Below are 27,093 nucleotides of genomic sequence, written 5' to 3' on the forward strand. Positions count from 1 at the left end.
GGGCCCCACAGACTCACTCTGCACAGTGGAGCATAGATAACAGATTTTTAGAAACTCTGACTGGAAATAGTGTAGTGGAAAATCAGGGTCTGGTATCAAATAGATTCTGAATCAAGGGCCGTTGGGCACGGTCGACAAGAAATTGTTGAAAGGTAACATTTCTAAAGGTCCTAGCTTAGACGACTTTAGGGGGTACATTCTAATAGTTTGATTTTACGGGATGGTGATATATACATCACACTGCCTCAAAGTGGCAGGATGGTGGCCACGGGTGTTTACATCATCTTAAAGTGGCACTCGAGCTGGTATATTTAACCATACTATGAAAGCTTGAACAATATGCAAATGAAGCCATCATGGCAAGTAAGTTCTCAAACCTCAAATATCAAACACGCCGAAAAGCAATGGCCCTCATTCCGCAGTGGCTGGATTGCCTCTGGGCCTGACAGCTTTCAGGAGGAAGGTATGAAGACAAAGGGTGCTAAGAATCCCCAGAAGTTAAACAAAAGCAGTCATTCAAACTTTAATCTGGCTACCTACAACTGTCAGACTCTCTCAAGTGAAGCAGCACTACAAGAACTGGAAGGTGACCTTGAAAGTAATAAATAGGATATGATTAGTGAAGAAGAAAAGAAGGCCTCACTGACCACACAAGCCTACCCATTATATTGGAGGTACAGAAAATGGAAGAATCAGTGGTGTAGGCTTCATTGTTAAGAGCTGGAGAAACAACATAGTGGAATATGAAAGCTCATTGAAAAGAGCAGCCCGAATCACCATTGAGTTGACAAAGGGATACAGGCTTCAAATAATCCAAGTGTATGCCCCAACAAAGTGATACAAACAATTAAGTGGAAGACTTCTCGCATGAAATCAACCAACTTAACAATGAAAATGTTCAACTCTCGGCAACAAATCGGAGAACACACCGAAGGAAGAAAGTGGGTCTCCATATGAATCTCAGCATGATCAAAGTGATGTTCAACCAATGGATCAACTTTGCCAAGATCGAAATACATGGAATATACTTAGAAGTCGAAGGCTATGTATACCTTTGCTGGCAAGTAATGGATGGGAACCCCTTTGCATGAAATCAATAGGAGAATGAGGCTGGGATGGAGTGCATTTGGAAAAAATAATAATACAATCTTTCAAGGGAACTTTCCACTGTACAAGGAGGAAAGTTTTCAACTGGTGTATTCTGACTGTGCTCAAGAATGAACGTGAAAGGTGGACACTAAATGCAAAGATAATTCTGAAGCTTCAGACAACTCCAAAAAGTATGGGTAGATGTATGCTGGGTATTATCCTAAAGAGACACGATGAAAGAATACATGGGTTTGAGAGCAAACAAAAAGACGACGACATCACAAGGATGGAGAAATTAAAATGGCACTGGGCTCGACTTATAAGAAAAAATAAACCATTATCGGACAAAGATACTACTCAACTTCATTCCAATGGAAATTAAAATACCAAGACAAGGACCCAAGATGGGAGGATGAAAGCAGAAAAGTTGTTGGAGCAACGTGAAGGAGAGAGGCTTGCAACCGCAGTATCTGGAAGATCATTGGGAGAGAGTGGGGGTAGAGAGAGGGGGAAGAGAGAGAGGGGGTAGAGAGAGGGGGAAGAGAGAGAGGGGGAAGAGAGAGAGGGGGAGAGGGGGGGGGGGAAGAGAGAGAGAGGGGGGAAAGAGAGGGGGGGGAAGAGAGAGAGGAGGGGGGAAGAGAGAGAGGGGGGGGAAAGCAGCAGTATAAATGGAAAGAGAAGTATGCCTCAGCTTAAACCACCCTAATTTGACTATGTGAACCCCAATATTCCTGATATGCATACCTTTTAAATTACCAGTAAACAACCCCCCAAAAATATCAAAATGTCTGCTGGGCTTACTCAATAGTCCCACCATGATATCCAAACATTGGCCTACCGTACTATGGGAATGAGGCTGACAAGGCAGTCATATTGATTTAATGAGAAAGAACAGTTTGAAATGTGAATATATTGGTAACCAACGCTTTCTGGAGCTGACAATAGTGCAGTTCAGATTATAAAAGGTAAATTGTGAGAATGATTGATTGCCTACAGTAGTACCAGTTTCAGCAGAATTTTGTAAAAGGTCATATCAAAGTTAGAAACAGTCAGCCTTCCCTACATCATTTGTAATATTTGTTTCACAAACTAGTATATTATACAAAGCCTAACAAAAGAACATATCAGCAGGGAGTGAAATCATTTCTTTATTTCCTCTATACTCTATAGCAGATACAACTGGGGGATATCACTATGTATGTAGACAGGATGAAAACGCAAACATAAAAGGAAATTTACAGCTGTATTAGAAATGTATATAGAGGCAAAATGATCCTCTGCTTCCTCTCATCTTGACCCTCGACAATGAGCACTAACGACAAGTCGTATCTACAATCTTTCCTAAATCCATCTCTACCAAAGACTGACCTCGCTTTGTCCCATAAAAGTTTGGAATTAACGTTTACTGTTGCTGCCCAAATGCATAAGAGAATTTCTATGTTTTAAACCTCACCAGCCATCTACCCCGCTACACAATCCTGCCTGCAAAGTAATTAAATCCTGCTCTGTATTACATCAGCTGTAGAAAAGTGAACTAGCGCATAATCCAATTTCTCAACACCCGACCTTACACCTACTGTACAAACCAAAGTTTCTGAATGTCTCTCTGCTATATCATCCTGGATGGCCCTCCGCCGCCTTAAACTCAACATGGCTAAAACAGAGCTCCTCATACTTCCTCCCAAACCTGGCCCTACTACCTCCTTCCACATTACTGTTGGAACTACGATCATTCACCCAGTAGCCCAAGCACGCTGCCTTGGGGTCACACTCGACTCCTCTCTCACATTTGCCCCTCACATTCAAAACATTTCTAAAACCTGTCGCTTTTTCCTCCGCAATATAACAAAGATACGCCCTTTCCTCTGTTGCTCGACTGCTAAAACTCTCACTCAGTCCCTCATTCTCTCCCGTCTTGATTACTGTAACCTCCTGCTGTCCGGCCTTCCTGCCTCTCACCTGTCTCCCCTACAATCTATCCTTAACGCTGCTGCCAGAATCACTCTACTCTTTCCTAGATCTGTCTCAGCATCTCCCCTCATGAAATCCCTCTCCTGGCTTCCGATCAAATCCCGCATCTCACACTCCATTCTTCTCCTCACTTTTAAAGCTTTACACTCTTCTGCCCCTCCTTACATCTCAGCCCTAATTTCTCGTTATGCACCATCCAGACTCTTGCGTTCTTCTCAAGGATGTCTTCTTTCTACCCCCTTTGTATCTAAAGCCCTCTCCCGCCTTAAACCTTTTTCATTGACTGCCCCTCACCTCTGGAATGCCCTTCCCCTCAGTACCCGACTAGCACCCTCTCTATCCACCTTTAAGACACACTTGCTTAAAGAAGCATATGAATAGGACTGTGGCTATTCTGAACACATGGCACATAAAGCTTGCCCCCCTGCAGATGCACTTACCAGAACTCCCTCCTACTGTCTCTGTACGTTCTCCCTACCTACCAATTAGACTGTAAGCTCCTCGGAGCAGGGACTCCTCTTCCTTAATGTCTAAAGCACTTATTCCCATGATCTGTTATTTATATTATCTGTTATTTATTGGATTACCACATGTATTACTGCTGTGAAGCGCTATGTACATTAATGGCGCTATATAAATAAAGACATACAATACAATACAATACAATACAAAGTGGGTCCCAGGATGAAGAAAAATCTTTATTACTTAGTTATCCATATAACAAACGGAGGTGAGCACCCTCCTACGCGTTTCGTGTACACCCGTACATTTTATCAAGTGATACGTACGGGTGAACACGAAACGCGTAGGAGGGTGCTCACCTCTATTGTGAGAATTATGTTATAATTACTGATACTAGCATTGATTTACATGTGTTGTGATCCTACCATACGATCAGGAATACACTTGCTCTCATATTATAGTGAGGGTTCATGAGGTTTATGGGTTAAGAGGCTATAACTGGATACGGTCAGTGAATTGTGCCTCTGGGCTATACGGATGCACATTTTGTGCTAGCCCTATTTAGGATCTTATACTTCTACTATTTTACCTCATTGTATTATGCTGATCATACAGATTGATTTTAGTGTGTTTTGTATAGTGACTACACGCTGATTATTTACCTACACTATCACACCAGACTAGTCTGGCAGTTTACTTTTGCCAGCTTGTTGGTATTCTATTTTCTGTTATTTGGTATTTTCTTCCTCCAGATTCAGTATCGACAGCCTTACAATATTAGAGACTGACGTTTTTTTTAGATAATAGCACTGCCTCACTTCATGCTAGTACTTTTTTCTGCAGGAATTTACCCATACAGACTGTAGCCATTATACAGTGTGATTTTGTGTAGTGTTTCTCACAGTTTTCTTCCCCATTTACTCAAATGTGGAAGTTCTTTTGGTATGTAATTAGGGGGTGGCCCTGGACTTCTTTACTCACCCCTCTGTACAACTATTTTATCATTGAATAAATTGATTATAATAGACTACATCACTTCTACTAGGCCTATCTGAGTGCATTCATGAGGGAATCTTTTGTGTGTTTGTCTTACTATCCTCTTGTCCCTTTTTGCACCAGAGATGACCTCTGATTATTTTCACATTACTCTATTGTACTGCAGCTGATGCGGGAGCTTTCCCCCCTCTTCCCCTTTCCCCCTTGTTCTTTATTGTTATATGGATAACCAAGTAATAAAGATTTTTCTTCATCCTGGGACCCACTTCATTGGATTGTGCGCTAGTTCACTTTTCTACAGCTGCCAGCAACCACTTGGCTGCACATCATACAAAGGACATTGGAACAAGGCTTATGTGAGTACTCTTTTATTCTGTTGTTTGGAGGGGACCATCCCGTTGAGGAGTCACAGGGGCATTACTGTTTACCCCATCTTCAGGGATCATTTGGCCCCAAAGAGACATTTATTATCTTACTAGCTACATTCCATGTCACTAATAGTGATACAAATGATCTAGTGCTGGAGCACAGTTGTAATTCAGATAGAAAATAAAGTGACATCAGCAAAGATCGACACTTTGGTACAGAGTGCAATCAAAAGACATTAATAACAGGTTAAACAGTAGTGGCCTCAATACGGAACTCTGGTCATTAATTATAATCGGGCTAATGTTACATGTACAGTGACTCGCCCTTCTTACTCTCGCTATTATTTAACAAATGGCGAAAGACAGGCGTGTGACACAGCACCAAGTGAATAAGTAGAGAGGGTGATTTCCATAAAAATATGTATTCAGTCACGGTAAAACTGAGGTTTATTCCGTTTCACCATGATCGAATAAATATTTTTATGGAAGTCACCGTCTCTCTACTTATTCGCTTGGTGGTGCCTCGCACTATCCTGTTTTTTTGCCATTGGTTCCAGGATCCAGACTGCAAAAACTGTCAGAGATGTTGACAGAGGTGGGAGCAAAAATAAATTACTACAGTATTTTCAACAAATCCAAAACAGCGTCACATCCCTAACACTACTATAGGAGGCCCACAAGGCAGTAGCCTGAGGCAAACTAATTAGTATAGCATCCTACAGGAAAAGAGAAAGACCTGAGAGGATTAAAGCAGCAAAAAACATCAAATCTTATGCTTTTTTTAATTTATTTTTAAATAAATCAGTTCTGTAGTATTAGATAATACTTACTGCATTTTAATTATAAAACTCAATGTAATTTTAATGCATTTTAAAGCATCCTTTGATTTGTAAGGCAGATTTGAGCCCACCTCCCAAACAGTGCAAGATCGTCTCAACACTTTCCTATTTGGCAACAAATGATCACAATGTTCCCAGCAGTTTGAACTGAAACCTGTAACAATAGATCATGTTACCTTTGTAAAATAAGGATACATTGTAGCTAGTGAGCTACACTGACTGAAGCAGCCATTATGTTAGGCACACAACTAGTATGTTGCCAGATTTATAACAAAAGCAACAAACGATTGAGCGAGAGAGAGAGAGAGAGAGAGAGAGAGAGAGAGAGAGAGGAGAGAGAAAGGAGAGAGAAAGGAGAGAGAGCGGCATAGAGAAAGAGAGAGAAGGGGAGGAAAGGAGAGAGATCGAGCGAAAAGTGGGGATTGCAGTATTGCTGCTTTAACACACAAAACAAGATATAGGCACTAGACGCAGCGTTGCGCAAACTGGGGGAGGCGAGACTGACCGTGGGGGGCATGGGGTTTACAGAGGCCCCGCGCGTTTCCTGAGGGCACTTAGATTAAGTGTAGGGAAAGCGGCGAAGGCCTCTGTAAACCTCACGTACAAAATGACACCGAGGTAAGAGGGGCGCGCGCGTGGAGAGTGGTAAACTGCCAGCAGGGGGGCACAGGGAAAAAAGTTTGCGCTCCCCTGCACTAGAGAACAAGCATAAACAAACCCTGAATGAAACATAAAAAAATGACTTATCTAAAAGGCAGAGAATTTCCTAATGTGGAGCAAGAGGAAATTTTTACAAAATAAGGCAGATTCAATGGCAGCGAGATTTAGAAATAGCAAGCCATATAAGATAAATGACATAATAGTCAAAGACTTCTACAATTACAATACACAATTATATAATCGGAAGAAAACAGGTCGAACTAAACACAAGTATCTAGATCCAAGACTAAACTGTGGGAAAAACAAACAGACTAGACAAACCTTATGAGGAGATTGCAGAAACAATTAAAGACCTAAAACCCACAAAAGCACCTGGTCCAGATGGATTCTCAAATATATAGTACAAAATATATCCCTAAATTACTAATTCCCCCAAATGCCAAAACTAAACAACTCAATACTCTAAGGTGCACCATTCCCCCATAATATGGTACAAGTGGAAATCTCAGTAATTTACAGAGAAGGAAGAGACCTCACTAGCTGTACAAGCTATAGACCAATCTCCTTACGTAAAATATACCCAGGATCCTCCCCATTATGCCCAAAAGAATGTAGGGAACATGGACACTTGATACACATGTGGTGGGGCTGCACAAGGATTAAAATCTTTGGACAGTAATACACGGCTGGCTACAGAGAATACTGGGCCAGCCAGTGGATTTCGACCCCTGTACAAACCAATAACAGGACTGAACAGACCGGAAAATAAACTAATATCCAACAGAATCACAGCTACAAGATGTGATACCTCTTCCCACTGGATAAAACCAGACAATTCCAACCTTGCCTCAAATTAGAGACAATTTGGTTCTCGTATCAAACTGAAAATCTTACCAGCCTAATAAATGACACACACTTTAAGCTTGTAAAAACATGGCAGCCATGGTTCGATATCTGCAGGAATATTGGACATCCCCCACCACGGATCTATTAGGACAACTATATGAGACTCAAACTCAGCCTGAGAGAGGACTGACACCATAGATACCTCCCTAGACATAGAACATTACATGATTCAATACACAGTATAAATAGAAGGGCATACAAAAAGCGCTAGCACTAAACAATACTCAAAATGTGTGAATGTGACATACTATATTAAGCAAAAAATAATATTGTGCAAATTTTTTTTTAAAAAAAATAAAAAATTAAGTGTCCAAATAAAGGTCTCTGACGAAAAAGTCCTGCAGCCTAAAAAACATGGGTTCTCTCGGAAACCCAATTCAGAAAATAGTTGGCGTAGGCTCTCTTGGGAACAGGATGGTGATCCAGAAGATATGTGTAAAAAAGAAAAACAGAGAACATAATATAATATGTTAAAGAAAAAAGATACAGCTTGCTGATACTCCTATAGAGCTTAACCTCACACTTTGGTCGTCCTGAGTTTTATTGCTTGAACTGCTGTAAAATGCGGAATAGTATATTGACTCAGCCAGGTTTTCTATTGTCAGGACAAAGTTTTCTATTAGGAAAAGAAAACAAACTGATCGGCGCTTCCTGAGGAAGTTGGCCCGGAGCCAACGAAACGCGTAGAGTGCGCTAAAGGAGGAGAAAAAACACCGCCGGACCTGGACAATCGTGACGTCAGGACCCTCTGGGAAACTAGTGCCTTTTCCAGCGGCCGCTGTAGGAGAGGACACGAGGCAAATCGAGGAGGAGAGACGTCCACCAGAGCCCGACGGCTAAGGAGGAGAGAATACCAACCCTCATCACAAAGATACCTTTTGATGCCCTGATTGACATTTACAAATATGAGTGAACATCTACAATATATGGGACAGTTTTTATATGTGCTTATTGTATTAAAGTCTTTTACATAGTGCACTATGCATCAGTCCCTCTTTCTCCTGTCTCTGCTGAAGATTTGAATATACCTGCAACTATCACCATACTCATCACCCTACCTACAATCACCTAACTACAGATGGGTTGCTGTTTATTCTTTGAATCTGTCTGGCAACTAGTCCCTCACCTTGTCTTTATCAAGGTTTTCTATTGTCAGGATCTGCATCTTGGAGAAGGACACGAGAGAAAAAAAGGCACATCGCGCAATTATATTTGTTTGTCCTCTATTGAGATGTAAATAAAATTACAGATGCGAACTCACATTTAGAGTGTCTTGAGCACATATTGTTGATGATCTTCCTCTGTAAGTAACTATTATTTGGGTGTTTATCCCTGAATAGAATGCCCTTGATGAAATAATGAAGCTGGGTTTGAAAGGCTTTAAACTCTAAACAATGGGTATTAAATGATTACAAAACAAACATAAAACAAAAGCTATGAAATAAAAAGTTACACCAACTGGGAATTTCTTGCGGGAGAACAAATCGATTATCATAACCGTGCTGGAGTTCAGAGTCCCCCTCCTGCCCTTCTGCTCACAAAAAGTTAACCCTACACGTTTCATAGCTCTACATGGATCACTTCATCAGGGGTAAATGTCCATCAAGACCCCAATTAGGGGGTTAAATTGTACAATCAATGATCAGGTGAGCGAATAAATAAAAATGACACTAAAAGTGCATTCAAGGACTACAAGTGAGAAGCAACTATTAATGTATCAATAGACTTCACTGAAAATTATAGAATTTGAACGACATAATACAACCAACTACTTTATTCTTGTAATTCACCATTGAATTGGAAGATGACACATTTATACAAGAATGGAATAGGATAGTAGATAATAGCTCATTTGAACTGATGAGACTACTCATTCAGCGAAGGAGTAGAGCACTTAAAAAATTGGATGAGGAAATACTCATCATAAAAGAATGACTTGAGCCTTTTAAGGAGGCATCATAATTTAAGGTATCGGACATTAAAGGTTAAAAACAGGATAGACAGATCAGAGAAAGAAATTACCTCTATTAAATAAAAGACATTCTTTAGAGAGAAAAAAAACAGAAACAACATACAAGCAAAGGAATTGGAAAACCAGAAAATACTTTCTCCATTAATGATACGAATCGGCATGATATTTGGAAGGATGACCAGTTAGACACTCAGCATAGTCACACTTAAATGGCAAACTTCCACGTATAATAGAAATAATAGACCAATCAAGCATTTATCGCATCAACATAATAATAGGGATGGACATTTTAATTGATCTTTTTAATAAACCGTTTAGACACCAAGGCAGGCAGTTCAATCATAGGGATAAGACAGAGAGAATTTTACAATAGAGATTACCCAAATCCACAGAGATATGGAGACAGGAGGGCTCCTAGATAAGTATTCAAACCCTATGAGTATACTTTAAGACAAAGAGGAGGAGTGCAATAGAGATCGTCAAAGTATTTGACGATCCTGTAAACTATGATTCAATGAATACTCTTGCTCCGGTTCCTTTTTTAGATTGGTGGAAACAACAAAGAGAGAGGCAAAATAGTACAGAAGGAGTGAATATGGCATCATCTATCAGGAGGAACAGGTCAGAAGATTCAGAGGAGAGAGAGGAGGTAAAGGGGGGAAAAAAAAAACATCCAAAAACTAAACAATTGAGTAAAGCACAACATTTTTTTTTTTTTTTTTTTTTTTTTAACATTAGCAAGTTTCCACTCACAGTGACAAAAGAAAATGTACTACAAAGAGGTCTGATATTTGTCCCAACGTGTGGACCAAACATGTTCAATCTATACATAGATGTTCATATATTCATATGTAAAATCACCTTAAAGAATATATATTTTAAAAGACGCACTAAGTAGATCTGTGGGAAGTCAGCCAGACTTACAGCAAATTCCAATCACCAAAGCTCACACATCTATGTTTTTTTTGAGTTTTATCAAAGGAAATGTTATTGAAACTTTTACTAAAATGGCAAATTGACAACATGGAAAAGGCAGCAGGAGATTTTAAATGTACCAGTAGCAAAGATTGTTATTAAGTCAGCAGACATACGGGGTGGGGGGAAGGAAGTGTGGTTTTGTGGTAACTGACAACGTATTACAAGGCTGAGGTCTTAAGAATTTTAAACACAACCACCTACCTACTTTTCAATTCTAATATCCAACCAATTCTTTTAAAATAGAACTCACTAATTTGTTACAGAGGGCTTTAAAAATGGGGTCCTTAATAGTGGAGAATTCTATTTCTTTGACACGGATGACCCATGTATTCCTATATTTTATTTCATCCCCAAAATTCATAAGAACCTTAGACACACCCCAGGACAACCAATTATATCAGGAATCAAATCACTAACCTCAAATCTGTCCCAGAATCTTGATGACTTTTTACAGAAGCATGTAAGCAAGCTAGCATCGTATCTCAGAGACACAACACATTCTCAATACCTTCCAACAAATAGGGTGGCAAGAACATTACTTATGGGTGATGTGTGACATCACGTCCCTCTACACGGTCGATAATCACGACCACGGCCTAGAAGCAATTAACCCGATTTTGGTTAGTGATCCAGACACTACGGGGAAAAAAATTATCTTAGAAGGCATCAGATTAATATTAACACAATTATTTTTGTTTAACAACAGTTTTTATCTTCAGATATGTATGACAGCCATGAGAAACAGGTTTGCACCCAGCTATTTTTATGTGTATATGGGAACAAGACCACATAAGGTCCACCTTTTAGTGCGAACCTGGTCCTCTGGCGGAGATACATTGATGATATCCTATTTATTTGGAGTGCAACATACAAGAATCTGAGGATTTTAAAGTATATTTGAGTAGTAAGAATAGGAATCTTACATTTATTTTTAATAGCCATAACCAACATATTGATTTTTTAGATTTAGTTTTAATTTATCGAAGACAGCCACATACACACAAAAATTCACTACAAAAATGTGCATGCCAACAATTATTTGTTGGCATCCAGCGATCATGATCTAAGGTGGATTAAACATATTCCGCAGCGACAGTTCCTTAGACTGAAAAGGAACTGCTGATAGCAACATACATTTTTACAACAGGCAGAAGAAATGAAAGACATCTCCAGAAAGGAATTACAAAAGAGAAGATTTAGATGGAGCTTTAACAAAAGTAACTAATGTCGATAGAAATCAATTAAGTAAGTATGATACGAAAATGTGGAAAGACAATTTGTCTTAAGATTCCATGCCATTCATCACCAATTACAACAAAATGGCTCCCAAAATTAAGAAGATCATACACTCGCGAGTGAAATCGGCTTTTGCCGTCAGTGTGGAGGGACTCCATAATAGCGCTCACACCACAGGAAGCCCAGCGGACTTGGACCGATAACAACTACATCAGGAATCGGTGGTTCGTTGAAAGGAGGTCTTGGACTTTCCATCTGGCACAACCCGTGAGATCGGACGATCGGTGTGGGGACTAGCTGTACATGCCATTGTGGCAACATGTCCAAAACATGTTATGCTCTTTTATCTCAATCTTGATGTATGTGCAATACCCACCTGCTGATTGAATATTTCAATACATTTTATATATAATAAACCATGGGATTATTTGCGCTGTTTTCTTTTTTCCTTTTGTACTAGTTCTATAGGCTGTTGAGCCACCCTATGTAATCTGTTTGGCTACAACAGGTTTATATTCATACATATGTTGTTCAAATACAACACTGGTGATTTTATATTGATTTCTATCACAATGTTTGTTTTACACAGTCACGTTATTTAAGTAATAATCCCTGAAGAACAGGGCATTACTGGCCAATAATGCCCTGGCTGGAAGAGTTGGAAGCCCGAGGTGAAGCTGAGGGACTTTAACCAAGCCAGGGCATTATTGGCCAGTAATGCCCTGTTCTTCGGGGATTATTACTATTATAGGCTAAATGTAGACTTTTTTCATAAATAATAGACACTTTTGTATAGTTATATAGATTTCTGTATTAAAATAAAATGGTAAATACATGAATCCACCTCTATATACTCTTACACTGCAGATATCTATATCCACACACTGCCACCCTCTCTGTGTGTACACACACACACACACACACACACACACACACATACACACACACACACACACACACACACCACAGCAGCTCAACATACACACAAACTGCTGCCACACACACACACCAGCAACTCTACACACACAAGCACACATACATACATACATACATACACACTGGAGCTCTACACACACACACACAACACAGCCCCTCTACACACACAAACTGCTGCTACACACACATACAACACAACAGCACAGCACACACACACAGCTGCTGCAACACTCGTAAACACTGCTGCTGCTGACACACACACACAGAAACTACAGCCAGAAACAAACTGCAGACAGACACTCACTTGCTTTGCAGACTCTCTCTCTCTCTCCCCCACCCCACCAATTCAACTGAATTTGCTCAGTTCACAGAGCAAGGGGGAGGAGTCAACCCGTGGCTGATACTTCTTAACCAATCCCCTGCCCTGACTCAGAGTTGTTCCTAGTTTTAGACCAATCCCATGCCCTGTCTCAGCAGTTCAGAAAGCTGATTGGCTCAAAATAATCACATTGAAATCAACACTTTGCAAGCAGCTAAAATTCAGGGCATTACTAATTGGATAATGCCCGGCATTTTAACCAATCAGAGGGCAGGAATTTCAATAATGCCCTGAATTGTACTGCTTTAGCCTATAATATAAGATACTTTATTTCAATTATTCACTATATTATCCATTGTATATGTTTTTAATCAAATAATTATCACGATCAGGTGCGCTGTGTTTTTTTCACTTATTTGTTATAATTCTAGTCGCAGCATGAAATACTGGGAGCTGTAGTTCTGCTCCTGACTTTCTGTACCAGGAGAGTAGTATCAAGCGCATTTCCTGATATTACCATCACAAATATTGGAGTTTACCAGTCCTCAAAAAAACATTTTTGGCATCACCACACTGAATCATGGATTAAAGTACAGTATCAGGGGAGTGCACACTCGGTCATTGGTCTACTCCAGGGGTGACCAACTCCAGTCCTCAAGGGCCACCAACAGGTCAGCTTTTAAATATATCACTGCTTCAGCACAGGTGGCTTACTCAATGATTGAGCCACCTGTGCTCAAGCAAGGATACCCTTAAAACCTGACCTGTTGGTGGCTCCTGAGGACTGGAGTCGGTCACCCGTGGTCTATTCGAATACCTTAGGGCAGGTCCATACTGCCTGCACGTCCGTGACGTCACCCGCGTGAACCAAGTGCGTTTTCCGGACATCCTACACGCGCCGTCGAGGGGGGGGGGGGGCGTGTCTAGGGTCGTGCCAGTGACGTCACAGAGCTGGTTCGCCCTCATTGGACGAACTGCTCATGTGACCTGCCCGTCACTCCGAGAAATCAGTTTAAACTGATTCGTCGCGCAACGCGTGCCCCCTCCTGTTGCCCCGCGTGCGGTCTATGGGTGCAATCAATGCCTTAAGGCAATGTGATCACGCCTATGCGCGGTCTGCGGCAGCATGGACTTAGTTTTCAAACTGTAATGATACATTTATTGCTTTTTGTTTTTTTTAAAACTTTTTGTGCCGAGTTTTCACCTACTTGTTACTCAACAGGTATCAGATGTTACCATGGTAATTTCTCATCTTAATGAGTGTGAATGGCAGTTTCCCTTTTAACTTCACACACAGCCAAATATTCAGAAATGAAGATCTACAATGGAACTACAGAACACAGTGTTGCATTGTTAAAGACGAGCAGAGAGAGACACAGGCACACGGCCTTAAGCAAAAGGTTTTAATGTGAGGGCATCACCAAGGCAGCGCGACGCTGCCGAAACGTTGGTCTATTCTTGACACGTTAAAGCCTTTTGCTTAAGTCCGTGTGCCTGTGTCTCTCTCTGCTCACCTATGCATCCATTGGGTACCTTGGGACTCCTTTTGAAACAGAGCACCGGCAGCTAAGTACCCTCATTTTGCCTCATTCCTGAGTGCCTGCATTCCCTTTTGCATGCATTGTTAAAGACAACAGCAGAAGGACTTCACAATGGTAAAAAAAGATATATATTTTAATGGCGAGTAGAGGGGATTGCAGCTTTCTCTGTTTGAATAAGAATAAGGCAATAAGATGCAATAAGGAAAATCCATACCTTATTGTTTTCCTGGTCTCCACTCACTGCTATGGGATACATGACATATTTTCCTCCCCTGTCCTCGGTGGGAGCGCAAGATTCCATGCTGTCAGGATCATGTTCTGATCCAAAGTTGTGGCCTAACTCGTGAGTCGTGACCAAGTCCGCTTCCTGAGAGAGAGTGGGGAGTAAATCCATAAGCGCGTCTTACACACCATTATACAATAGTTAACTTGAGCCACTTCAATTATAGCGACCACATTCATATGCTGCGGTCCAATTTTCCAATTGTTTCCCGAAACACGACCATGTCCCTTATGTATCATTTTATTTATATAGCGCCATAAATGCACGCAGTGCTTTACAAAATGACAGTACAATATAAATAAATGACAAACAATAAGGATAAATGCAACAGGTAAAATGGCAACATAAGGCATATGGAGACCTTGCCCCGAAAAGCTTACATGGTAAGCGGTATGTTAGGAGGCTTACAGACACAGTAGGAATAAAAGTGCATTATTAAAAGTGCAGCCAGGAAAGGTCAAGCGCACCTGGAATTTGTAGTAGAGGTGTAGATAATTTAATGAGTTGTATCTTTTAAGAGGTGAATTTTCGGCTGGGCTTTGTGAAAAGTGAAGGTGCTTGATGAATAGTGAGTGGAAAAGCGTTCCACTGGTAGGGAGAGATTAGTGAAAAAGGTTTAAGATGGGAGAGGGCTGCAGATGTGAAAGGGGCAAAGATGAGACAACCTTGGGTAGACTATAAGAGATGAGTAGGTGTGTAACAAGAGATCAGTCACAAGATATATGGAGGTGCAGAGGCTTTAAAATAAAAAAAAATGATGAGAATTCGGGTAGTTTATACGGAAATGAATAGGAAGCCAGCAGAGCGTGATCAGGAAGTCAGAAACAGATAAACGCTTTGGAGAGCAAGAGATGATTAGGGCAGCAGCGTTTTGATTGGATTGGAAAGGAAAAGGAGAGGCATGGAGGCCAGATAAAATAATGTTGAAGTAATGAATGCAAGGGCATGCATTAGTGTTTTAGTGGTAGCGTAGCAAAGGAATGGGAGTATCTTGGCAATGTTGTGAAGAAATTGCAAGATTTAGTAATAGTGATATGTGGGGAGAAGGAAAGGGAAGAGTCAAATGTAACCCCTATGCAGCATGTTTGCTTGATGGAGTGGGTAGTGGTGTTATTGACTGTAACGGAGAAGGGAACAATGGGAACAGGTTTGGGAGGGAATATAATAAGCTGCGTCTTAGCCATGTTAAGCTTGATACGATTAAGGGCATACAGGCCGAGATTGCTGATAGACACTGTCATTTGACTGCACTGCAGGTCTAACGTCAGGTGTAGAGAAATATAGTTGTGTATCATCATCATAGAGATGATGATGTGAATCCAAAACGAGTTAATGAGTTCACCCTGTGAGAGGGTATATAGAGAAGAGTATCGGGCCTAAAACCGAGCCTTGAGGAGTTGGCATTATTGACAATGAAGGAACGTGAAAGGGATAAGAGTAAAACCAGGAGAGGGCAGTGCCACAGATGCCAAGAGTGTGAAGAATCTTTAGGAGAAAAGGGTGGTCAACAGTATCAAAAGCCGAGGAGAGGTCAAGAAGAATCAGAACGGAGTAATTTCCTTCAGATATGGCCATATGGAGGCCATTAGCTACCTTGTGTGATTTCTGTTGAGTATGCTGTGCAGAAGCCTGATTGGAGAGGGCCAAGTAGGTTATGGAAGTTAAGAAAGTGAAGTATATGTAAAGAAACAATTTGTTGCAGAAGTGACGAAGCAAAAAGTAAGAGGAGACAGGGCGATAGTTACAATGGGAGGTAGGGTCTAGGGTGATATTCTTAAGAATAGGTTGAATAGCTTGTTTCAAGAGAGATGGGAAAGTACCAGAACAAAGATAAGTTAAAGATGGTAGTGAGGATGGGGACCATGGTAGAAGCGAGAAGTTTCAGGAGATGCGAGGGAAAAGGCTCGAGGCTGCATGTTACAGATATTCCCCAATGTTGCAGGACCACCACCTTACATCACAAATGGCTGCCATATTTGCACCAGTCTGCATTAGGTGCTAGGAGTGATTACATTAATATTCAAACAAATGCAAATTCCCTAAGAATGCTAATTATTCATGGTCCCAAACAGCTTTTGCCTTGGATATTTAAGCATAGCTTTAAGAACCTCAGTCTCCGTACTGGTTGACAGAAGAGGAGAGTCTGCGACATAAAACAAAGCAATTCTTTGTAGGGTCCTGCAGCAGCAGAGCTACTGTCTCAATACACTGTTGGGCAACCTGACCAACTCCGATTGCTTCGGCTTGTGCAAAATGTTGTATTATTACTATTAATACTCTCTAGTTTTGAGACATAGTACGTGTGCAAATTTTGCTTTACTCTATCTTTTACAGCCCCTTTCAACTTGAAATATGGCACATTTGCTGGTAAACATACATATGTGAGTATAGTGCACATAGTCCTAGGCTTCTCACCAAGCTGCTCAATGCTGTAGATATTAAGACTGCACTTTAAAAAGTCTGAAGATCATGATTCACTTTAACCATGTTAAATTACATTAACAGAACAATTACATTCATAGCTTATCGTATAACCCATTTTAAGTCAGAAGTGCCTGCATAATTATTGCTTTCTGTACCATTCAGAACAAAAATACATGTTTTGACACCCCCCCCCCCCATGATTTATGAATTTACTGAATAAACAGGATAACTTGCAAATCTTGTAACAGGCACCGAGATTGCAGACAAACAGTTAAACAAATGGCGTGAGAAAGCTTTGAAGGAGGGAATAATATACCTTTGTAAGGATGGTTTTGCCATAGTTTTTTGTACTGGTCAGGCCGGTGTTTAAATAAATAGGCTTTCGTGCAATTTCACTATCGTAAGCTGTAGGAAATAAAAAAAATGTAAAAAAAAAAGAGTAAGTCGGGCAAGTAGTGACACATTCATTTTCCCTTCATTAAGTAATTGCAAACCAGGATTCTCATTCAGCACCTTTACTAAAGCAGTAATCCCTCTCAAAAAGCAGGGTGTTACCAGTCCAGGTGTTGGAGAGGCTCAGTGAGTAGACACAGACTTTGTAAACCAGCGGTGGGCAAAGTGGGGGGCGCGTCCCCCTTTCGCTGCGGGGGGCGCGGGGTTTACAGAGGACCCGCGCGCGCTTCCCGAAGGCATTTAAACCAATGCCGGGGGAGCTGCAGGGCCTCTATAAACCTTACTTACCTTGATTCAGACGCTCCTGGTGACACGTCGCCATGGCCACGCGGCGTATGACGCCTCAGGATCATGTGCCGTCACTTTGCCATGCCAACGTGACGTCATGATGCCAGGATGTCTGAAGCAAGGTAATGGGTGGGGGGGCACGAAGAGAGGGGGAAAGCAAGCAGGGGGGCACAGGGGAAAAATGTTGCGCCCCCTGCTGTAAACAATGACACGGAGTTTGAAGCAGGGGAACCAGCTCCTTGTGACCTTGGGCAAGTCACTTTATCTCCCTGTGTCTCGGGCACTAAAATCATGGATTGTAAGCTCATCTGGGCAGGGTCTGTGTCTACAAATCTTTATGCGCTGCACTGTTCTGTAATTGTGAAGTGCTTATGTCCGATTGGGTGAAAATCACTATATGAAATGAAGTTATTATTGTCTTATATCTGAGACCCGTGCAGTTTTGCTGCTCTATGATCCTATGGTATTAGGCATGGAAGATCACAGGCAAAGCTAATTTATTAAGAGACTGTTTAGCGTTACAGCGATGGCTGGCTAGATGCTCGTCACTGGCTCTATACTAGATGCTCGTCGCTGGCTCTATACTAGATGCTCGTCGCTGGCTCTATCCTAGATACTCGTCACTGGCTCTATCCTAGATGCTCGTCACTGGCTCTATACTAGATGCTCGTCACTGGCTCTATCCTAGATGCTCGTCACTGGCTCTATACTAGATGCTCGTCACTGGCTCTATTCTAGATGCTCGTCACTGGCTCTATTCTAGATGCTCGTCGCTGGCTCTATACTAGATGCTCGTCGCTGGCTCTATACTAGATGGCTCTATACTAGATGCTCGTCGCTGGCTCTATACTAGTTGCTCGTCACTGGCTCTATACTAGATGCTCGTCACTGGCTCTATACTAGATGCTCGTCACTGGCTCTATCCTAGATGCACGTCACTGGCTCTATTACTAGATGCTCGTCACTGGCTCTATCCTAGATGGCTCTATACTAGATGCTCGTCACTGGCTCTATACTAGATGCTCGTCGCTGGCTCTATACTAGATGCTCGTCGCTGGCTCTATACTAGATGCTCGTCACTGGCTCTATACTAAATGCTCGTCACTGGCTCTATCCTAGATGGCTCTATACTAGATGCTCGTCACTGGCTCTATACTAGATGCTCGTCACTGGCTCTATCCTAGATGGCTCTATACTAGATGTTCGTCGCTGGCTCTATACTAGATGCTCGTCGCTGGCTCTATACTAGATGCTCGTCGCTGGCTCTATACTAGATGCTCGTCCCTGGCTCTATCCTAGATGCTCGTCGCTGGCTCTATTCTAGATGCTCGTCACTGGCTCTATCCTAGATGCTCGTCACTGGCTCTATCCTAGATGCTCGTCACTGGCTCTATCCTAGATGCTCGTCACTGGCTGGCTCTATCCTAGATGCTCGTCACTGGCTGGCTCTATCCTAGATGCTCGTCACTGAAAATCACTATATGAAATGAAGTTATTATTGTCTTATATCTGAGACCCGTGCAGTTTTGCTGCTCTATGATCCTATGGTATTAGGCATGGAAGATCACAGGCAAAGCTAATTTATTAAGAGACTGTTTAGCGTTACAGCGATGGCTGGCTAGATGCTCGTCACTGGCTCTATACTAGATGCTCGTCGCTGGCTCTATACTAGATGCTCGTCGCTGGCTCTATCCTAGATACTCGTCACTGGCTCTATCCTAGATGCTCGTCACTGGCTCTATACTAGATGCTCGTCACTGGCTCTATCCTAGATGCTCGTCACTGGCTCTATACTAGATGCTCGTCACTGGCTCTATTCTAGATGCTCGTCACTGGCTCTATTCTAGATGCTCGTCACTGGCTCTATACTAGTTGCTCGTCGCTGGCTCTATACTAGATGCTCGTCGCTGGCTCTATACTAGTTGCTCGTCGCTGGCTCTATACTAGATGCTCGTCGCTGGCTCTATACTAGATGGCTCTATACTAGATGCTCGTCGCTGGCTCTATACTAGTTGCTCGTCACTGGCTCTATACTAGATGCTCGTCACTGGCTCTATACTAGATGCTCGTCACTGGCTCTATCCTAGATGCACGTCACTGGCTCTATTACTAGATGCTCGTCACTGGCTCTATCCTAGATGGCTCTATACTAGATGCTCGTCACTGGCTCTATACTAGATGCTCGTCGCTGGCTCTATACTAGATGCTCGTCGCTGGCTCTATACTAGATGCTCGTCACTGGCTCTATACTAAATGCTCGTCACTGGCTCTATCCTAGATGGCTCTATACTAGATGCTCGTCACTGGCTCTATACTAGATGCTCGTCACTGGCTCTATCCTAGATGGCTCTATACTAGATGTTCGTCGCTGGCTCTATACTAGATGCTCGTCGCTGGCTCTATACTAGATGCTCGTCGCTGGCTCTATACTAGATGCTCGTCCCTGGCTCTATCCTAGATGCTCGTCGCTGGCTCTATTCTAGATGCTCGTCACTGGCTCTATCCTAGATGCTCGTCACTGGCTCTATCCTAGATGCTCGTCACTGGCTGGCTCTATCCTAGATGCTCGTCACTGGCTGGCTCTATCCTAGATGCTCGTCACTGGCTCTATCCTAGATGCTCGTCGCTGGCTCTATCCTAGATGCTCGTCGCTGGCTCTATCCTAGATGCTCGTCGCTGGCTCTATCCTAGATGCTCGTCGCTGGCTCTATCCTAGATGCTCGTCGCTGGCTCTATCCTAGATGCTCGTCGCTGGCTCTATCCTAGATGCTCGTCGCTGGCTCTATCCTAGATGCTCGTCGCTGGCTCTATACTAGATGCTCGTCGCTGGCTCTATACTAGATGCTCGTCGCTGGCTCTATACTAGATGCTCGTCGCTGGCTCTATACTAGATGCTCGTCGCTGGCTCTATACTAGATGCTCGTCGCTGGCTCTATACTAGATGCTCATCACTGGCTCTATACTAGATGCTCGTCACTGGCTCTATACTAGATGGCTCTATCCTAGATGCTCGTCACTGGCTCTATCCTAGATGCTCGTCACTGGCTCTATACTAGATGCTCGTCACTGGCTCTATTCTAGATGCTCGTCACTGGCTCTATTCTAGATGCTCGTCACTGGCTCTATTCTAGATGCTCGTCACTGGCTCTATACTAGTTGCTCGTCGCTGGCTCTATACTAGATGATCGTCGCTGGCACTATACTAGATGATCGTCGCTGGCTCTATACTAGATGCTCGTCGCTGGCTCTATACTAGATGCTCGTCGCTGGCTCTATACTAGATGCTCGTCACTGGCTCTATACTAGATGCTCGTCACTGGCTCTATCCTAGATGCACGTCACTGGCTCTATACTACATGCTCGTCACTGGCTCTATCCTAGATGCTAGTCACTGGCTCTATACTAGATGCTCGTCACTGGCTCTATACTAGATGCTCGTCACTGCTCTATACTAGATGCTCGTCACTGGCTCTATACTAGATGCTCGTCACTGGCTCTATACTAGATGCTCGTCACTGGCTCTATGCTAGATGGCTCTATACTAGATGCTCGTCGCTGGCTCTATACTAGATGCTCGTCACTGGCTCTATACTAGATGCTCGTCACTGGCTCTATCCTAGATGCTCGTCACTGGCTCTATCCTAGATGGCTCTATACTAGATGCTCGTCGCTGGCTCTATACTAGATGCTCGTCGCTGGCTCTATACTAGATGCTCGTCGCTGGCTCTATCCTAGATGCTCGTCGCTGGCTCTATCCTAGATACTCGTCACTGGCTCTATCCTAGATGCTCGTCACTGGCTCTAACCTAGATGCTCGTAACTGGCTCTATCCTAGATGCTCGTAACTGGCTCTATCCTAGATGCTCGTCACTGGCTCTATCCTAGATGCTCGTCACTGGCTCTATCCTAGATGCTCGTCACTGGCTCTATCCTAGATGCTCGTCACTGGCTCTATCCTAGATGCTCGTCACTGGCTCTATCCTAGATGCTCGTCACTGGCTCTATCCTAGATGCTCGTCACTGGCTCTATCCTAGATGCTCGTCACTGGCACTATCCTAGATGCTCGTCACTGGCTCTATACTAGATGCTCATCACTGGCTCTATACTAGATGCTCGTCGCTGGCTCTATCCTAGATGCTCGTCGCTGGCTCTATCCTAGATGTTCGTCGCTGGCTCTATACTAGATGCTCGTCGCTGTCTCTATACTAGATGCTCGTCGCTGGCTCTATACTAGATGCTCGTCGCTGGCTCTATACTAGATGCTCGTCGCTGGCTCTATACTAGATGCTCGTCGCTGGCTCTATACTAGATGCTCGACACTGGCTCTATACTAGATGCTCGACACTGGCTCTATACTAGATGCTACCACATTACTGTTCAGTCCATGAAGGGAGAACGGGGAGAAACTGCATATAAACCAAAGACTGATCAGGAAAGGTTTCAAAATCATCAATGGGTTGAAAATCTTAGCGTGTTTTTCTGGTTAATTGGAGGAAAATAAAAGATGTGCAATAATTACGGTACTTGTACAAATTGGAAACTAATGTGTAGGCTTAATGATATCTATAGAGAGATCTGGACCAAGATCCTTAAAATCTTTATGCAATAAACAGTCTCCAGAACCAAAATGTATATATTATATAACTTTATTTCAAAGACTCTGGTGTTGGCTCTTTATTGGTGAATCCCATGTAGCCCCTTCGGTAGGATCTCTTTACTTACCATAATAATCATTCAGAAAAAAACAGAAGTTATTTCAATAATTTTCCACGCGATATCGATTTTAAATTTTGACTAAGAATATATTCCTTAGACAAAGCATGCTCTCAAAGGATTGTATTTAAAAAAATATTCTTTTAGTGCAGATCAAAAACATGATCACCTAATATTGAAGCAATTACTTCTTTTTGCTGAAAACGCATCTGGACTAACCCCAATCTAATACATGTTTACGGACGACCATAGATTGAGAGCAAAAAGCCAAATTATCAGCATTAGCTTTCTAATTTCCATATACAAAAGTCACACAAGCAAGTTATGGTAATTAAACAAGTCCCCCAAAGCCCGCACGGTATGCTGTGCGATTATTGGGGGTTAGGGGGGTCAGATTTAGGGGACATGTGAATGTGCAGATAACTTATTTACCGTCCTAAAAATAACCACTGCCACTAAATCCATAGCTTCAACTCGGTACCAATTCGGTACCGCATATACTTTCCTACAGAGCCCTCCTTATTTATTCCAACTTATTTTGTGCGAGAAAAGGGCTTTGCAAATTGGGTCAGGCCCCTCTAACAAACAAATAAGGTGCCAATATTAAGGTGTTATATTGCTTGCGATCCATATATAGGTTCTTATTCCGTTACAGTATAACACATTTTTAAGCTGCAGTAAATAAACATGACGCAGGTAAAAGTGTAAAAGATGATCTAATAAAGATGATTTAATCTGGACTCCCAGGTTGGATTTTCATAAAAAAAGAATACACTTCCTATAAAAGAATATTTGATTTTCATTCTCCTTTGCGTGAACTCTGACCCCTCTGGAACAGAATAATGTTCTTCTTAGTTTGTACTCAGTTGTATTTCTTTTTGTATTTGTGTCTCTTTTCTTTCCAATGTACTAGATGACCATGCTCAATGTATACTCCTGATGCTTTTGTATTGAATGAATTGGAATGCCTTTCCTTGATCCCATCACATAATAATACCTTGTCTGTAAAAGTCTTATGGTAAAAATATTATTGGAAAAAAATAAAATAAAAAATAACTCATAAATGCCATAATAAAAGCAGTGCAAGTTACATATATGTGAAATTACAAATAAAGTGAAACGGATTAACCACTTAATCATTTATCTACCATTTCTAACTTTTATTTTGTAATCTACGTTACATTTTAGTTACTTTCCAAATATATGCAGGAAATTGCAAAAATGTGATGCGCCATAGGCCACTGACAACACATTCCATGGTACTGTAAACAATACTTTAGGTCACACACGTTCGCTAACCTTTAGGACAAATGCCTCCATGGGTGTTTGGCTTGGGAGACCCGACATATGCCAGTCCAAGAGTCCCCATATCAAAATCCTGGTACGTGAAGAGGTGTGCTAGGCAGACGTGAGCAGCTCTCTCGGATATGTCCATGCTGAATTGCTGAAAGCAGACACGAGCCTCTTAGCACGAGTTACAGTTTATAATGGATTATTAACAGATTCGTAGTATTGCTACAAGTAATAATGAGGGGTGCGTTTTGCTATAAGTAATTGCCCTCTTTCACAGAGAAGCGATTAATGTCACTACCCTCATCTATTGTGATGGCAATAAGGATGGGTGGGTTTGGGATTCCCGAAAACCCGAATCCCCCCATGCACTTGCCTGTCTAGATATTCCCTGAATCGGAGTCCTGGGACTTCCGAGTTCTGGGATTACTCCAAACAAGATCTTGGCTCTCTATGCCCCAGCAGAATCAAAACATAACATTGTTTTTGATTCTTGCTAGGGCTCCTGTCTTGCAGCATTTCCCTCCCCTGAGCAGAGGTCGAGGGAGATAGAGGGAGAGAGAGACAGGCGAGAGAGAGATAGAGAGACGGGCGAGAGAGAGAGATAGAGAGACGGGCGAGAGAGAGATAGAGAGACGGGCGAGAGAGAGAGAGATAGAGAGACGGGCGAGAGAGATAGAGAGACGGACGAGAGACAGAGATAGAGAGACGGGCGAGAGAGAGATAGAGAGACGGGCAAGAGAGAGATAGAGAGACGGCGAGAGAGAGATAGAGAGAGAGACGGACGAGAGAGAGATAGAGAAAGACAGACGGACGAGAGAGAGATAGAGAAAGACGGACGAGAGAGAGATAGAGAAAGACAGACGGACGAGAGAGAGATAGAGAAAGACAGACGGGCGAGAGAGAGATAGAGAAAGACAGACGGACGAGAGAGAGATAGAGAAAGACAGACGGGCGAGAGAGAGATAGAGAAAGAGACGGACGAGAGAGAGAGAGAGAAAGACAGACGGACGAGAGAGAGAGAAAGACAGACGGACGAGAGAGAGAGAAAGACAGACGGACGAGAGAGAGAGAAAGACAGACGGACGAGAGAGAGAAAGACAGACGGACGAGAGAGAGAGAGAGAGAGAGAGAGAGAGAGAGAGAGAAAGACGGACGAGAAAGAAAGACAGACTGACGAGAAAGAAAGACAGACTGACGAGAAAGAAAGACAGACTGACGAGAGAGAAAGACAGACGGAGAGAGAAAGACAGACGGACGAGAGAGAGAGAAAGATAGACGGACGAGAGAGAGGGAAAGACAGACGGACGAGAGAGAGAGAAAGACAGACGGACGAGAGAGAGAGAAAGACGGACGAACGAGAGAGAAAGACGGACAGGAGAGAAAGACGGACGGACGAGAGAGACGGACGGACGGACGGACGAGAGAGAGACGGATGGACGAGAGACGGACGGACGGACGAGAGACGGACGGACGAGAGAGAGACGGACGGACGAGAGAGAGACGGACGGACGAGAGAGACGGACGGACGAGAGAGAGACGGACGGACGAGAGAGAGACGGACGAGAGAGAGACGGACGGACGAGAGAGAGACGGACGGACGAGAGACGGACAGACGGACGAGAGAGAGACGGACGGACGAGAGAGACGGACGGACGAGAGAGACAGACGAGAGAGACAGACGAGAGAGATGTTTAATTAATAACCTTTAATATCTGCAAGATTGGCGTATGTTACACCGGGTATATCTAGTTCCTGCTTATTTTGAGTTTTTCCCATCATTAACTTTTTTTTTTTTAAATCTAAGACTAAAACTAAGTTTTGGCAAAACCAATCCCGAATGTAAAGCGTTTCTTATTAGCAATGTTTCATTTAAAGATGCCACACCTCACAAAATCAACAGGTAAACATCATTATGTGAAAGTCACAAGTACTACATTAATAAAGAGACAGCTCAAAATGTATTTTCATTTTAAAGATCGCCACTGTATCAGGGGGACTCTGCGGCTGCTCTCTCCTCTTCAAGAATCCCACGGCTTGTCTGACGAAAAAGTCATGTGATTGGAAGTAAAACTTCATGTAACTACTGCTGGCCATGTGGGTGTGTGTGTTCCATGTACAACAGATTGTGCCAACAGAGCAATACATTATATTCTGCATGCAAGAGCCTACCTCCAGTAGCTGTTTCACTTCCCAAGCATCTTTGTTCTCATTTGGTACACTTTTTGCCATGTTGTAATGCTTTCCATTTGTTATATTCTCTGGTTCCTTGTGTACAATAATCTGTATTAAAAAAAATATTAAAAAAATAATAATTAATGAAATTACAACAACAAAAAATTATGTTCCTTTCTGATCTGCCAACATGTAAATTCTACCAATATATGGGAGTTTCCGTATTGCCAGTCCTACAATTGTATTTTGAAGTTACTGTATTTCTCATTTCTTCCGTGTCATAATGAGATTCCAGTCCTGGCTCTCCGTGTCTTTACTGTCCACAGAAATAAATCATTGAAATTAGAAAATAAAGACTGGATCATAATGCCCTACGTCCTCTGGCAATACTGGAGTATATGAAAAGCACCACCCAAGTAACTCAGATCTACATTCACCATATGAGTTATCCATGACAGTCACAACGTTATGGGGTCTGGAACTTCAAAGGGCCCCATGACGTAGTGGCTGGGTTATGGGTTTTCAGCTAGTAGTGGCTGGGTTATGGGTTTTCAGCTAGTAGTGGCTGGGTTATGGGGTTTCAGCTAGTAGTGGCTGGGTTATGGGTTTTCAGCTAGTAGTGGCTGGGTTATGGGGTTTCAGCTAGTAGTGGCTGGGTTATGGGGTTTCAGCTAGTAGTGGCTGGGTTATGGGTTTTCAGCTAGTAGTGGCTGGGTTATGGGTTTTCAGCTAGTAGTGGCTGGGTTATGGGTTTTCAGCTAGTAGTGGCTGGGTTATGGGGTTTCAGCTAGTAGTGGCTGGGTTATGGGTTTTCAGCTAGTAGTGGCTGGGTTATGGGTTTTCAGCTAGTAGTGGCTGGGTTATGGGGTTTCAGCTAGTAGTGGCTGGGTTATGGGGTTTCAGCTAGTAGTGGCTGGGTTATGGGGTTTCAGCTAGTAGTGGCTGGGTTATGGGTTTTCAGCTAGTAGTGGCTGGGTTATGGGTTTTCAGCTAGTAGTGGCTGGGTTATGGGGTTTCAGCTAGTACTGGCTGGGTTATGGGGATTCAGCTAGTAGTGGCTGGGTTATGGGATTTCAGCTAGTACTGGCTGGGTTATGGGTTTTCAGCTAGTAGTGGCTGGGTTATGGGTTTTCAGCTAGTAGTGGCTGGGTTATGGGTTTTCAGCTAGTAGTGGCTGGGTTATGGGGTTTCAG

General features: G+C 42.6%; 1 protein-coding gene across 2 annotated transcripts in view; it reads right to left on the bottom strand.

The window, feature by feature from the left end:
• Positions 1-27,093, bottom strand: part of ADAM17 (ADAM metallopeptidase domain 17) — a 121,184-nt gene that overhangs the window by 27,481 nt on the left and 66,610 nt on the right. For both annotated transcript variants that reach the window (XM_075598341.1, XM_075598342.1), the window contains exons 9-12: positions 25,898-26,008; positions 23,735-23,879; positions 17,297-17,385; positions 14,488-14,640 (exon numbers count right to left, since the gene is read on the bottom strand). In XM_075598341.1, the coding sequence (XP_075454456.1) occupies positions 14,488-14,640; positions 17,297-17,385; positions 23,735-23,879; positions 25,898-26,008 (498 nt within the window). The remainder of the gene's footprint in view (positions 1-14,487; positions 14,641-17,296; positions 17,386-23,734; positions 23,880-25,897; positions 26,009-27,093) is intronic.

The sequence above is a fragment of the Ascaphus truei genome, chromosome 4 (genome assembly GCF_040206685.1).
Source record: "Ascaphus truei isolate aAscTru1 chromosome 4, aAscTru1.hap1, whole genome shotgun sequence".
NCBI classification, from domain to species: domain Eukaryota; kingdom Metazoa; phylum Chordata; class Amphibia; order Anura; family Ascaphidae; genus Ascaphus; species Ascaphus truei.